This window comes from Crocodylus siamensis, chromosome 2 (genome assembly GCF_052110815.1).
Source record: "Crocodylus siamensis isolate JL-2025a chromosome 2, ASM5211081v1, whole genome shotgun sequence".
NCBI lineage: Eukaryota > Metazoa > Chordata > Crocodylia > Crocodylidae > Crocodylus > Crocodylus siamensis.
This window is the reverse complement of record NC_143396.1, coordinates 136,273,644-136,287,774: the sequence shown is the minus strand read 5'-3', so window position 1 is coordinate 136,287,774 and position 14,131 is coordinate 136,273,644. Positions and strand designations below refer to the sequence as shown.

Below are 14,131 nucleotides of genomic sequence, written 5' to 3'. Positions count from 1 at the left end.
TACCAATAGTCCGTTAGGGCTTACCTACATGGGAGAGGTAACTCTCCACGTTGATGTTTTCATTCTACACAGTGAGTGCCCTGTTGCAGTTTAGTGTAATGCACTTCCAGTGTAAACGCAGTTAAGCAGTACAAACATGCTTCTGTATAAATAAATAGTTGTATTAATATCTAAGTATACTTATTTAAGTTGTTATGATGTAACTTGTATCTTCATGAACCTGCAGCAATAAAGGATAGCAAAACAGTTGCAATTTTAACCTTGAATGAAACAAGGTTAAAGTTACTTATTAGCTCACTTGTACATTTTTTATTGCAACAGCTGATGCATGTTGCCCTGGGACAGCCCCACCTCCAATTAACGTAATTATATCTGTCTATACCAATGATTCTCAACCAGGGTGCCACAGCACCTTGAGGTACCTTGAGATCCTTTTAAGGGTGTACCACAATATTAATACTGTTGGGTGTGCAAATTACCTATACATGATTTACAAGATAAATCCAGAAATTTCAGATAAAATTCCAAAGTGTCAAAAACATTTTCACCTGCTGTGGTCTTTCTGAGTTGTTTGCAATGGCAGAATTGCTCTGTTATTTTTCCATAGTCAAAAAAAAAGTAAGAGCTGGCATTTTCCAAGGGGTGCCATGAGTCTAAAAGGGTTAAGAACCAACCATCTGTAGCTTCAGTGTTGAATAAAGACTGTCCATGTTTGAATCTAGCAAGTGCATAATAGCTCACCATAATAGATGTACCAAGCTATCATCTCACCATGTTAACAAGCCCTTAGTGATCACCCTTCCTTTCCACCCCCACAAGACTACTTTAACCTAGCATCTTTATGTGCAGTAGCTGCACAAATGTAAGACAGACCATTAGCTAAAACACCACATACTGCTTTTACTTGTGGGTGAGTTCAGAAAGAAATCTCTTACAAGCTATTGCATCGAGTCAACACTTGACAAAACCCCAGGAGATGCTTTAAGGTCAGATGAAAGACTGTGCATGGCACTGAGTTAATGCCAATCCTGACAAACAGGTTTGTTTGCTTCTTCCAGTTGTGTTTTTTCCCTGACCTCCTCCCATTATCATAAATCAATTTCAGCAAACAGAATGCTGACAAAAATAGCTGGCTTGGAGATCAGAGGTAAAATAAATTGGGTACTGCAAGAGAGTAGAAAATAGTTAAGGCATTTTGTTAGCAATACTAAGAGGCAATTAAGTGAATGGCATATCTGCAATTATACCATTGTGTTACATGATTGATATGCCTCAGTTTGTCAGTGGTGATTTCAGTACTGTACCATATGGGATGCAATATGTAGGTATTACACAGTGGATTAACAGCAGAATTCCAATTTCCAGTCTGACTATTTTGTTAAGCATCATTTGAGATCTTTAATATTCTTTGAATGTTTTCTTATAGTCTGTCATCTGACTCTAGAGGCACAGTCACAAGCTTTAGTAAATGATCCCTTTTCCTCCTTTGTAGGGCAGGGGTGCCAAAATCACTCAGCCCCATGAGCTGGATGAGTGGTGTGGGGTTGGTCCATGAGCTGAATCAGACCCATGGACCCCCTGCCTCTCCTAGCATGTTGGATCCAAGGCCTGTTCCAGCTGGTCTGGGGTCCACACTACATGCAGCATGGATCCCAGAGCAGGGGAAATGGGTGCCATGTGCCGTGCAGTCCAAGCAGGGGCATGTAGCATGGATCTTGGAGCAGCTGAAGCAAGCACTGCGATGCATGCAGTGTGTCTGCCCTAGCTGGACTTTGCCCATTCCAGCTGGTTCAGGACCCACACTGCATGTGGTGCTCTCAGGCATTGTGTGTAGTACGGGTCCTGTACTGGCTCGAGCAGGCATAGCGTGTGGCAGTCTGGCTGGGGCAGGCATTGTGTGTAGCGTGGCACCTACTTCAGCCATTCAGTAATCCACAATACATGACCTGGGCAAGACAGGGTTGCACATGGTGCCTGTTCTGATCACACACCACACCTGCCTACTTGTCCAGTGAGGTCCCAGAGCTGCTGGGGCAGATACCATGAGCCAAGCACAATCCTGGGCCCTCCCATGGGGCTGCTCCAGCATGCAGTGTGCCCCATATGAGTCTGCTCAGACCCAGGGCCAGCACCTGAGGACTAGATGGCAAGCCTTCATGGGCTGCATCCAGCCTGTGGCCCATATGGTGTGACCACCCCTACTCTAGAGTAATCCACCTGTGCTTGGTTGTTTTTCTGTCTTTAAATTCAGTCACGTATGTGTTAAATAGCTGAACAGCTGCTTATTCCATTTGTTAGTCTTATGTTTCTCTGATTTCTGTCAGTGATGCATAGGAGAACTCTCTTAAATTCCTAAGAAGTTGCTAAGAAAAACCACCCACAGTTAACATGAGTCGCCATTAATACAGGATGAGGGTTGTTGGCTATTCGCCATCCCCATAGAGCTCATTGATTAAAAAACAAAACAAAACACAGCATTTCTTACGCAACATTTAGGATGCCAGCTGTTTCGTACTGATTTCATACTGTTTCATACGTTCACATCGTAGCCTCTGTCAGATTCCAACAAATCTGCTAATTCTGCTAAATACCTTGTCATCAAGAATCTCAGAGGATGGCTGACAGGGCATGACTGAGATTATTGAAGGAAAGATTATGTACAATCAGATGCCCTGAAATGGATCTGAAACTCCAGGAGGACCTTCCCAGAGAGGCTGATACAGACTGGTTAACATGGTGATGCCTGAACTGCCTGCACACACAAACTGGAAGTTCAAAAACAAACATGATCAAATGGGGCTACTCTAATTACATGAATACATGCAAGTGCAGTGGAGTGCTGACCATGGAGCACTTGCTCGTTTGCTGACTCCTTGGTGAGACCTATACAAAGGAGATCCTTGCTGCAGCAATGGAAAGAGCCATGACTTATATATGATTCTGAAAAAACATTTAGTTTTGGACAAGGACATAAGAAGAATACTGACTCAGTTATTCTTGTCACTTTTGCTGCAAATATCAGCCATGGAATGGTTTTTCTTGCCTCTTTCACAGCTTATACCACCCAGTTTTACTGTCCACGTCATTCAGCCACCATGTAGTTGTTAGCCCAATAAGTAAGCAGGCAGCAGAGCAAGGGCATAAGAAAAAAGCAGTGGTTGCTAAAGACACTTGTTTGGAGTATTCAGCGATAGGTCTGTTCAGAATACCTAAGAAAGAGCAGGGAGTCATTCCATTTCAAATGTGTCCCTATTCAGCTGTGAGGAATAAGTCTTCTCTGAGCTTTTGTTCAATTTCCTCTAAGCAGAAGAACTAAGAAAGATAAAACAAGACAAAACCAAAGCAATTCTGATTTCTGCAAAATGCCTGAGATTTTATTCTGTCCTGCTCCATCTCTCTGGAGGAGAATATTGACCTTTCCCTATGATCCCAGACCAGTTGTCTTAGCAGAGCAGCCAGATTTATTACCCAGAGCTTCATTTATTGTACCTGACAGCACAGACCATAGGACTCTGACAGATATAAAGAGATGCTGCCCAAACTCGGTCATCCAAGAACAATATTGTTCTGACTTCAGTTTCATTCCAGTGCATATTTAAGTATTTGCTGCTCCTGCAACTGCTCATTCTCATTGCGTCATCCATGGAAGTTAATTTATCAGCCATATCAGCTGAACACCTCTTAACTCACTCTAGCACTATATTTCCTTACAGCACAGTGACAATTTATGAGACTGTGTAGATTAGTCCAACCTACTTCTTAGACCAGGGGTGTCAAAGATACGGCCTGTGGTCCCGATCCAGCTTGTAGAGCCCTGTCATCTGGTCCCTGGTGTGTCTAGGGGTCTCAGAATTGACCCACAGCAGCATGTGGGGCATGCCATTGCCTTTCCTGTCATACGTAGCAGGTGCTCCAACTCATGTCCTGGAGCAGTAAACCAGATGCTGCATGCAGCACAGCCCCAGAGCAGCAGTATGCTGTTCTACTGCTCTGGGGCTGCACTGCACATGGCAGCTGCTCTTGGACCATGCTGTGTGCAGGGCCTGGCCAGCACACAGTAGGTAGAGCGACTACCGTATGCAGCACAGCTCCAGAGCGACCAGCAGATACAGCTCAGCTGGAGCAGGATCATGCCATGTGCAGTGCCCTCTCCAACATGCTGAATCTGGCATGCAGGGCTTGTCTGTGGGTCCTTTTCGGGCTGCAGTCCAGATGAGTTTGACACACCCGCCTTTGACTTTTATGAATTCTCCCTTAGAGCTCATGAATGAATATTAGCTATTCTGCTGTTAACCAAAATAGTATTTATTATAACCATAGTCAAGCTCTGTGAGCTAATCTAAGCTTCACAGGTTCCCCAAGGACCCTAACTTTGTCTCCACCCTCAACTCTTGCCCAGTGTGGTAACAGATTTCCATCTCAACCAATTGGCTAATACACCATTATTCTTTTCTAGACTCCCTGCTCATTCAGACAATGCGGAATGTCACATATTAGATACCAGAAGGGTTTTAGTTTTATGCCTAAATACAGTCAGAGTTCAGAAAGTTACCAAATCTTATATCTTAGGCACATTGTAATACAGGATAAGCAGTTATTTCATTGAGATTGCTTAGGAGATTCCGTTATGAATCGGAGAGATACCTGCTTTTTAATCCCTGTTATCAATTAGATCATATTCCACAATGGGTAAGACCACCTCCTTGACATGTTTTAGGCCTAGCGATCTTATAGAAATATGTGGAGCTGCTATACGGCATTCTATTATTCACATGTTCACAAAACATTTGCTCTATATCTAACATCTTGGTTAGATACTCAGGTGGGTAGAGTGGTATGTCAGTCACTATGTAATTAAGACTTTGTCCCACCTTCCTCATGGGACAATACTGCTTGTAAGATGATTTTCTTGAAAGAATGTGCAGCAGCTACTCCGTGAAGATATATGGGTTACTCACCAGAAGCAGCAGCTCTTTGGGATAGACTCTACAGTCACACTCCCTGTTCACCTGTCTCTTTTCCTCACTAAAATCTTGAACCAAAGCAAGGAGTCATGATGGAAAGAACTAAAACAGTTGGTTTGTCACAGCCCCCTTCGTGGCTATATCATCAAAGTGCTCAGTAACAGTAGAGGAGGGGCACAAAAAGATGAGAAAACAGTCAAGCAGGCACGGCTGTGGAAGCATTCCACCATCACAGCTGCATCTCTGGTTCGTCCTGAGAGTATGATTTTGCAGTGTTCTGCTTTAAATGAGTACAGGTGAGTAACCCTCATTTCTGGCCACTCTGAGACAAAGTACTGGCCTATATTTAATATAAAATAATAATAAAAAAGTATCACTGGTTTAATCTGTTATGGCAGTTCTTGTGCTGTGTATGCACATTCTAAAGATCAAACCTGCAGAAGGTTGACAAGCAGTAATTTTTAGCTTAAAGTTTATCCCAAGGCAACATGCATCCTTTCTGCCTTACGTTTTAATGTTTACCTAAGTCACCAAAACAGAAATTGGTTAATATTTAGGACAGAACATTGTCAATAATTGTTTCAAGTTGGTAGTTACTTATATAAGTAGTATAAGCTGGTAGTTACTTGTATATAAAAAAGTCCGTTCTATTCCATAACATGATCATTATAGAAAACATTAATGAGAGTTGTACTTGATGTTCTTTCAGCAGCCACTTTTAGTTAAGAAGTGTTGCGTGCCTTTTTTTGGTCGCTGAGGAAGCTCTCTCTCTGTGGTGTGCAGCAGCCATCACCATCTCTGAATTTTAGTGTTGTGGGCACAGAATACTCATGTTAAATAAGGACATCAGGAGTAAGAACATGTTCCATATGATATAACTCCTTCCTCAAAAAAAAGTGGATTTCCTTTGGTTCTTCTGTGTGACACTCTATGCTGTGTATATCCTGCTCTTTTACCATAGAATTGGTGACTACCTTGAAAATGGAAAACATGAAATCTGCCTCTGACATGTATCTTTGGGGTTTTGCTGACAATGTCAAGCAAGTTTTCTTATTCCAATCTGCTGATTTTTAGCTAACTGCTCACTTTTGCCTTTTTTGTACTGACAAACCATTTATCAGTAAAAATACTCTCAGGAACATGATACAGGGAGTTATTTTTTCTGTGTAATTTTTTCCTTGTTTAGCTTGGAGATTTTAAATTAGATAATTATGGGGAGCTAGTGGAAGGGTGTACGTAGCTGCTGCCATAGGCACCAACTTCTGTTTTTGCCAGGGAGTCCTAAGATGATGGACATGTGGAAAGTTTTGCCCATTTTAGGTGACAGCCCTCTTTTTGAGAGGGAGGGTCAGGGCACTTGGGCCCTCACATACTTGGCACCCATGGCTGCTACAATGGTGCATTCCTGGCATGCAGAAATAATAGCCATTGAGGAAAACTGTACCCCAACCTGCCCTGCCATCCATTGCCAGACCTCTGCTGTCTCCTTGATTCCCAACCTGTACTGCCACCCACCCCGGACATGTACTGCTACTCAATGCCCTGTTCCATGCTGCTGTCCACTCCTAGACTGATGCTGCCACCCAATCCCCAGTCCATGCCGCTAACCCCAAACCCAGACCCTCTGCAGCTGCTGCTGACTCCAGGCCTCAGTCTGGGGCAGGCAAAGCTCCAGCCCTGGGCTGGGGTTGGGATTGTGATCAGAGCTGGAGCTACACCAACTGCCTGCCCCAGGTTGCTGCCCAAATCCAGACCAAGTCCTTTTTTTTTTTTCCCTATCTTGAATGACTAATTCTTGGCTTTGAGTGGATATAGAAGAGGCTGGAGATGGACTATTCCTGACACCCCTTCTAGGTGTGTGATTCTGTGAATCATCTTTCATAAGAAAAGATCTCCATTTCCCTTACCATCCTAGTGTCCCTTTTTTGATCTCCTTACAGTTTAAGTTGATCTTTTTTAATATTGTGGATTGAATTGCACACTATTTTAAAGGGGTCTTGCCAGTGCCTTGTACAGTGGTGCTTGTACCTCATTGTCTCTATTGTGTACACTTCCCCCCCCCGCCCAGTATACTCTAGAATTGCATTGGCCTGTTTCACAGCTGTGTTGCATTTCTGTTTCATGGTCATCTCATGTTTGACCAGTATGCTGAGCTTCCTCTCTTCCTCAGATGATTCTGCCTTATAACTAGAGATCCTGGTTTTCTTGGTTTAAAAATCACAAGTTCTGTTATTTTCAAAACTGCACACACCCTGAAAATTCTCTGATTAAAAACCCCCAAATCCATGTTTTTTCTGTGATGAATTCACTATAATAAAAATAAATTGTAAATATCTATAATTTTTGGTATTTGATGTTGGGTTTTTAATTATGGAAAATCACAGTTCCCCCTGCCCCCTTTGCTCACTAGGGACACAGCCCAGCTGCAGCTGTCCCCCTCCCCCTGGCCAAAGATGTTACTTTGCTCAACAGAAAAGGTGGCCAGTCAGTTTCTGAAAGCAAAAGGTGCATCATTGGCTGGGAGGGTCCAGACAGGTGTTGAAGGCTAGATTTATGATGGCATGCACGTAACTTTTTTGCTGCCCCCTTTTATGCTTTTCTTCAACTTTACTCCTTCGATGACTCTTTGCTCTTGGATTGGTCTCTCTGCTGTCAGTATGCTGTCCATATTTTATCCTGTCAGCATATTCCTTTGTTCACAAGCACACCTCTTAATTTGGACTTTTTCCAGTGTCTTACTTTGGGTATTGTCCATCGGTCTCCCTTATCACTTTTCATTAACATATCCAATCATTTCATCCCTCTGATTAGCCAGTTAGTGCCCCTCCCCCCCCCCCCCCCGGGTCTCCATGGTGAAGCAAGTGAGTGGCAGGGCAGAGTGGGGCAGGGAAGCTCAGTGCTGCCACTGAGCCACCGTGGTGAAGCACCCCCTGCCTGCACCCCCTGTCTGCCCAGTAGCAGCAGGGGGCACAACCCTGTGCCACTGCCTCTGCTGCTGCTCGGCAGGCAGGGGGCACTTTGCTATGGCTGCTTGGGGCTTGCAGCAGTGGCACCAAGTTTCCCCACTCTGCCCATCGGGTCTCACCCACTGGGCCCCAAAGGCCCTGGGTAGGGCAGCAGGGAGCCCAAACCCACAGTGGGCAACCTGTGCCTGCCTCCAAACATCCTTCCCATGCCCTCCCTCTTACCCCGCCCCCCAAACAAGCCACCCAGGGCTCCGTCCCACACACTACCCAGGTTGGGCAACAACCCCATCCCTGTCCAACTTCCTCCCTCCCTCACTATAGGGGCTTCAATCCCCCCACAGACTTACCTGCAGGAGCTGCTCTCCAGGCTGCTGGTTAGCCATATGCATGGTGTCCCCTGCCTATCTGCCCTCACGGTCCCCCAGCGGAAACTCACCATTTCCCACATTTTTCTCCTTTAAAGCAGAAAATCTGGATTTTCTCCTTAAAATGAGAAAATCTGGGTTTTACCATGTTTTTTTGTGGCGAATGCAAAACCTGGATCCCTGCTTATAACTGAAGTCCACGTTATTAATTTCCTGAGTGCTTGACTTTTGGCCACAGATCCTCCCTGGATAATTTATTTTTCCCCCTATAAGCCCTTCTTGGATTGTAACAATCTAGGATCCTGAATCCGTTCATCCCAAACATGCCTTGCCATTAATCTTGGCTTCCTTAACATGCTCTGAGTCCCATAGTGGAAGTTCCCAGTGCACGTACATAGTCTGACCTGTCTCTGTCTTTCCCCTTCCACAGTCACCCCTACTACCTGGTGTTGTGATCTGTCCTCTCATTCCATAGAGGTCTTGGGTTTCCAGTGCACAGTGCATCCATAGTTGAAATACCTCTGGGGACCTTTCTTTCCCCCCAAGCATTTACTATCAATTTGGAAACCACAGAACATAGTTAAGCTTCATTCCATTTCTAATGCTTCATTTTACAAGATCATGTAAATCAGAGCTCTAACTTCTGAGAGGTCGTGGGCTGTGCCCCCAGGGGCAGTAGCAAGAAACAGAAGCTGGAGGAAGGAGAGGAAGCCCCAAGAGCCTCACAGCCTGGTATGGGGAGACAGTAATGGCTGGGGGAAGTAGTGCTTGAACCCACTGCAGGATGTGCACGGAATAAAGGAGGTAAAGGAAGCCGGAGCCTGCAGGCTGTGGTTTAGCCACTTGCAGGCTGCCACCTGGGCAACCCTGAGCTGACTCTTCTTGCATCATAATGTGGTTTTCTGCCATGTTTGGCAGTACTCCCCAGATTAGTGTCATCTGCAAATTTTGTGAGGACATTTCCTGTTCCAGTAACAAGGCCACTGATAAAAAGATTAAACAGGATGAATGCTAAGATCAACATAAGTGACCTCCTTCCAGTCGGATACTTCACCTTTCAGCGTAACTCTCTGCAGTCTCCCTTTGCTCCAGCTGCTTGCGATTTCAACAGTGATCCTCATCCTGTCAAGTCTGACCAATAATTTCCCTTGAGAAATGGTATTGAAAGATTTGTTTAGACCTAAATAAATTAATTCAATTGCATTACCCTTACCTAAGAAGTCCATTATCTTGTCATAGAATAGTATTAAATTAGTCTGACACAATCATTGTCTGATAAACCCATATGTTTCGTACCATTTCTTTCCATGTTGTTAACTATCCTTGCCTTCAGTATCCGTTCTAGTACCATGCGTACTATTGAGGTCAAGCTAACAGGCCTGTGATTGTCTGGGACACTGTTCTCCCTTTTTTTTGAAATGGACATTATGGCTGCTTGCAGAAGTTTAAAATAAAAAGGCACTTTAAATTCTCTGCACTCCCATGCCAAGCCCAGTGCATACCTAGAAGATGCAGCACATTAGTTGGACCTGCCTTGCCCAATATCTGTATAGAGTGAGCACTTTAATGGGGCTTTTTTAGTACTTTTATCTAATTGCTGATTGAATCAGCTTTATCTAAAAGCATCAACAAGCCCTGCTGAAGCACCTGATATATACAGATGCTGTGGAGCTGGGTTGAAGTAACATGCTGCTTCTTTTGGTAAAGTGCTTTGTGGGATGGTGGGGTGTCTTAACATCTTCATGCAGCCTGTACGTACTGTTAATTTAGTCCTAAGTATTGTTTGTGAGTTTATGGAATCCACAAAGATCCATGCCAGAAGAGTTGCTGTTTCACATGTCAATTCCTTTAGTATTCCTGGATGGAAATTATCCAGCTGCTAACCCCACCCTTTGCCCTTTTGGTAACAGTCTTAAGTTTTCCTTCCCCAGCAGGTATGATATTTTCCCTCTGCATGTCCTCATAGCCATGTGGTATGCCACCAATATCCTCTTACCTCTTCATCCTGATTAAAGACTAAGCCAAAGTATTTGTTCAGTTTTTTGGCTATATCTAAGCTGTCTTTGATCTCCACTTTAACTTAAGCATATAATGGCCTCACTTCTTTCCTCCTGATTCTTTTTATTTTTACAACCAAAGAAGCTTTTGCTGTTAGTTTTAATGTCTTTCTAAAGCTCACACTAAACTTAAGCCTTAAGCCATTTCTACTTTGTTCTTGCATTTTCTGACCACAGAACAATGTTTCTTCTTGCCAGTCAATCCTATTTTCCATTGCCTGTAGATCTTCTGTTTATTCCTAAAAGCTTGTTTGAGCTTCTTGTTGATCCATGCAAATCTGTAGCCCATCCCTACCATTTTTTTCCTCTCACTTAATATACAAGTCCATAAAAATATTTGTACTTTTGCCTTAAAGTAGTTCCATGTCACATCTATACTCAGGTCTCCTAGTTCTTGAATCCAGTCCGCCTCCTTAGCTAATTGCCTTAGTTTCTGAAAATTAGCCCTTGTGAAGTCCAAGACCCATATTGTAGACCTAGCATTTCAAAAACTGCATGTGAATCAGTTAACAAAAACACTATGGAGCTGGCAGCATAGTTCATATTGCGAAATGGCAGCTTTAGTTGTTTTTTATATCTTACAGGACACATGAATCTTCTGGGTTCCATATCACTCTATTGTTGATGGTTGCTGTATTGAAAGTGGCAGGCACAGAGAACTGTGTAGTAGATAAAATCCAGTATCAGGAGAGAGAGAGAGCCATGTAAGACAAAGAAGTGAGGGTGGGGAAAAGTCAAACTGAGTTATTTAAACAATTCCCTAAATAAATTCATATTGCACTGTCTCCCCTCACCTTTATCTACAGTTGTTCTCATTTGATTCTGGGAAATGGTGACTCTGAAAAGTCGCCATATGGAGCTAGTTCCTTTATTTTATCTACTTGTGCATATTTTAAAACCTCTTATATGCTTGCGCTAGCTGCATCACTCTAAGAGTGATGCTCATTTAGGTTTTTTTCAGTGTCCTAAATGCCTTTCTTTCTCCCAAACTGGATAGGAGTATTAGATTCGGAGTACTAGAAGTGAAACCTAAGACTTGAGGATGAACACAGTTTTTTGTCCTTAGTAAAGCCCCAGTCCCACAAACATTTATGCACTTTAATTCTTGGTTGACTGTTCAGATGCTTGAAGTGAAGCATGAGTAAAGATGTGCAAGATCAGGGCCGAAAAGTATGAAATGTTCTTCTTACAAAAAAAGATTATTTCTGTACAGCACTTCAGACCTAAATTCTTTTCTCTAGTGTCAACAGAAGAGAAGAACAAGCAATATTGTTTGTTTTGGGAGAGGTGCTACTTGATAGTTTACATATATATATAATGCAGCTAGACCACATGCATAATAAATCTAGAACCACTTGCATGAAGGATTGGCAAAAAAGAACTGGGGCATAGGGTCATACTTGGAGAAAGGTAGCTTATATGATGATGGGAGAGAGCTAGCCTAGCTGTCTTGCACTGTTTCCCATGCCTCAGAAATTACAAAGATGAGCTCCCAAGAGGAGGAAGGAATGTCCTTCATTATTCATGAGTTTTGTTTTGTGGTTGGTTTTTTTTTTTTGTGACATCTTTGGAGCGCACGCTGCCTCAGGTGACCTAAAAAGGGACATTTTTTGCCCAAAAGCTTGCCAAACTTCTCTTCCAACTATACAGTTGGTCCAGTAAAAGATACCATAAAAAACCCTTGTCTTTTGTACATTTCCTGAACCATCATGGCTAAAGCACCACACTGACCTTCCTACTTCATTGTTTATATGCTGTCTTCAGCCAGACACTCAAACCAGCATTACCTGGAAGGAATGTCATGATGGCACAGGAGGAGTTGAAGGTATTGAAAAATAAAAGGGAAATGAAAAGGCTCTTTCAGTAGCCGCCTTCCTCCCATCTAAAAGAAAAACCAAACAAGATGTTATTTGAAAGGATCAAAAAAAATTGCACAGGCATATGTACTTCTTTGTTCTCTTTAGGTCCTGTACTTTATTGATAGAAGTTTGTTTGTTTTTTTCCCCAGCATGTGGATATAGCAGCACTGTTGATTAAATACAACACATGTGTAAATGCAACAGATAAATGGGCATTCACACCATTGCATGAAGCAGCACAAAAAGGAAGGACACAGCTGTGTGCTCTGCTATTAGCTCATGGAGCAGATCCAACCATGAAGAACCAAGAAGGTCAAACACCTTTAGACCTGGCAACAGTAAGTTCATGTGGCAAAGCATCAAAAGCTGTTGCAATAAATCAGGTTTGCATATTAAATGACTATCTGTGTTTCCACTGCACCAGTGGTCTTCATGCTGATATACAGGAAGCATAGTGTGGCCATGACTCCTTGACACACATTAATGGCCCCTCTGTCACAAGCCCCATCACTGTACATGCTGGTTGAGATCCCAGCATATCTTAAAATTTAAGATATCCTGCCTATTTACATTCAGGTTCATTCCAAGCACCTTGATTTTTCCAAAGCTAAATGTATCCACCTAAAATATCAGTGGTTGGGGTGTCAGCCATGATACTTTTTTTTTTTTCCTCTTTTTAAACCTATGAAGTAAATCATGTGAGGCTCTGGAAAAATCTCTGTGTTCAACAGTGACTATTATCAGTTCCTGAACAGCTTCTCAATCCTTTTTTGGCAACACATAATTCCAAGGCAATAGAGCTAGAGTGACCTCCAAATTAATAAGCAGCTGTTGGTCATATTGCGAACTGGCAGCTTTAGTTGTTTTTTATATCTTACAGGACACATGAATCTTCTAGGTTCCATATCACCCTATTGTTGATGGTTGCTGTATGGAAAGCGGCAGGCACAGAGAACTGTGTAGTAGATAAAATCCGGTATCAGGAAAGAGAGAGCCACATAAGACAAAGAAGTGAGGGTGGGGAAAAGTCAAACGGAGTTATTTAAGCAGTTCCCTAAATAAATTCATATTGCACTGTCTCCCCTCACCTTTATCTACAGTTGTTCTCATTTGATTCTGGGAAATGGTGACTCTGAAAAGTTTGCACAAGTTTGCAGCTTTGTATTTGCCGACCAACAGTGAAACGGTGCCAATAAGACTTCACGTCATCTGTCCCCAGTAGCTGAGTAGTTAGGACACCTGTCTTGGAAGTCTTAACTTGGATTTCTCTGATACCTTACCTCTGTCCTCTAATCACCAGGCCACAAGTCTGGCATTGCTTTTGAAGCTGAGCCTCTGCCCCTTGAATTTAATAGTTATTGGAAAAAAATGGGTGGAGGGCAGTCCTAAGGAAAATTTCTGCCTTGTTGAGGACATAGCTCTGAGCTATGGGCCCAGTCTGTTTGGGATGGCAGCCACATTACTGAGCCATATATATCCTCTGCCTTGCTCTCTTCCTCCTGGCCCCACAAATCTTGTGCATCCCTCTTGTGGCTGCCCAGATGCTTCAAAGCAGCATCAGAGAGCAGCTTCCATTGATGTTTGCCCTATGACATAGCAGTTAGTCTGTGCTGGGTTGATGAGTCAGAGAAATCAGGTTCAAACTCTCTCTGGATGATGGAAAACCTTGATCCTGGGTCACTGACTTCACAGTCAAGTGTCCTAGTCACTCGACTATTGTAGACAAAAGGCAGAAAGTCTGTCCTCCTCTGGTGTCTAACATCTGTTTCATCCAGCTACACTTTTGGCATTAGATACGTTACACAACCACAAGGGGTGCATACCCATAGCTAGACACATGCACAACTGATACATAACCTACTGCGCATGTCTAGCCTCCACAAGCACATAGTCATCTGCACACACAGTTTTACATGTCCA

General features: G+C 43.2%; 1 protein-coding gene across 1 annotated transcript in view; it reads left to right on the top strand.

Moving 5' to 3' along the window:
• Positions 1-14,131, top strand: part of TNKS (tankyrase) — a 264,147-nt gene that overhangs the window by 230,911 nt on the left and 19,105 nt on the right. The window contains exon 18 of the mRNA XM_090036890.1: positions 12,361-12,549. Within this exon, the coding sequence (XP_089893016.1) occupies positions 12,361-12,549 (189 nt within the window). The remainder of the gene's footprint in view (positions 1-12,360; positions 12,550-14,131) is intronic.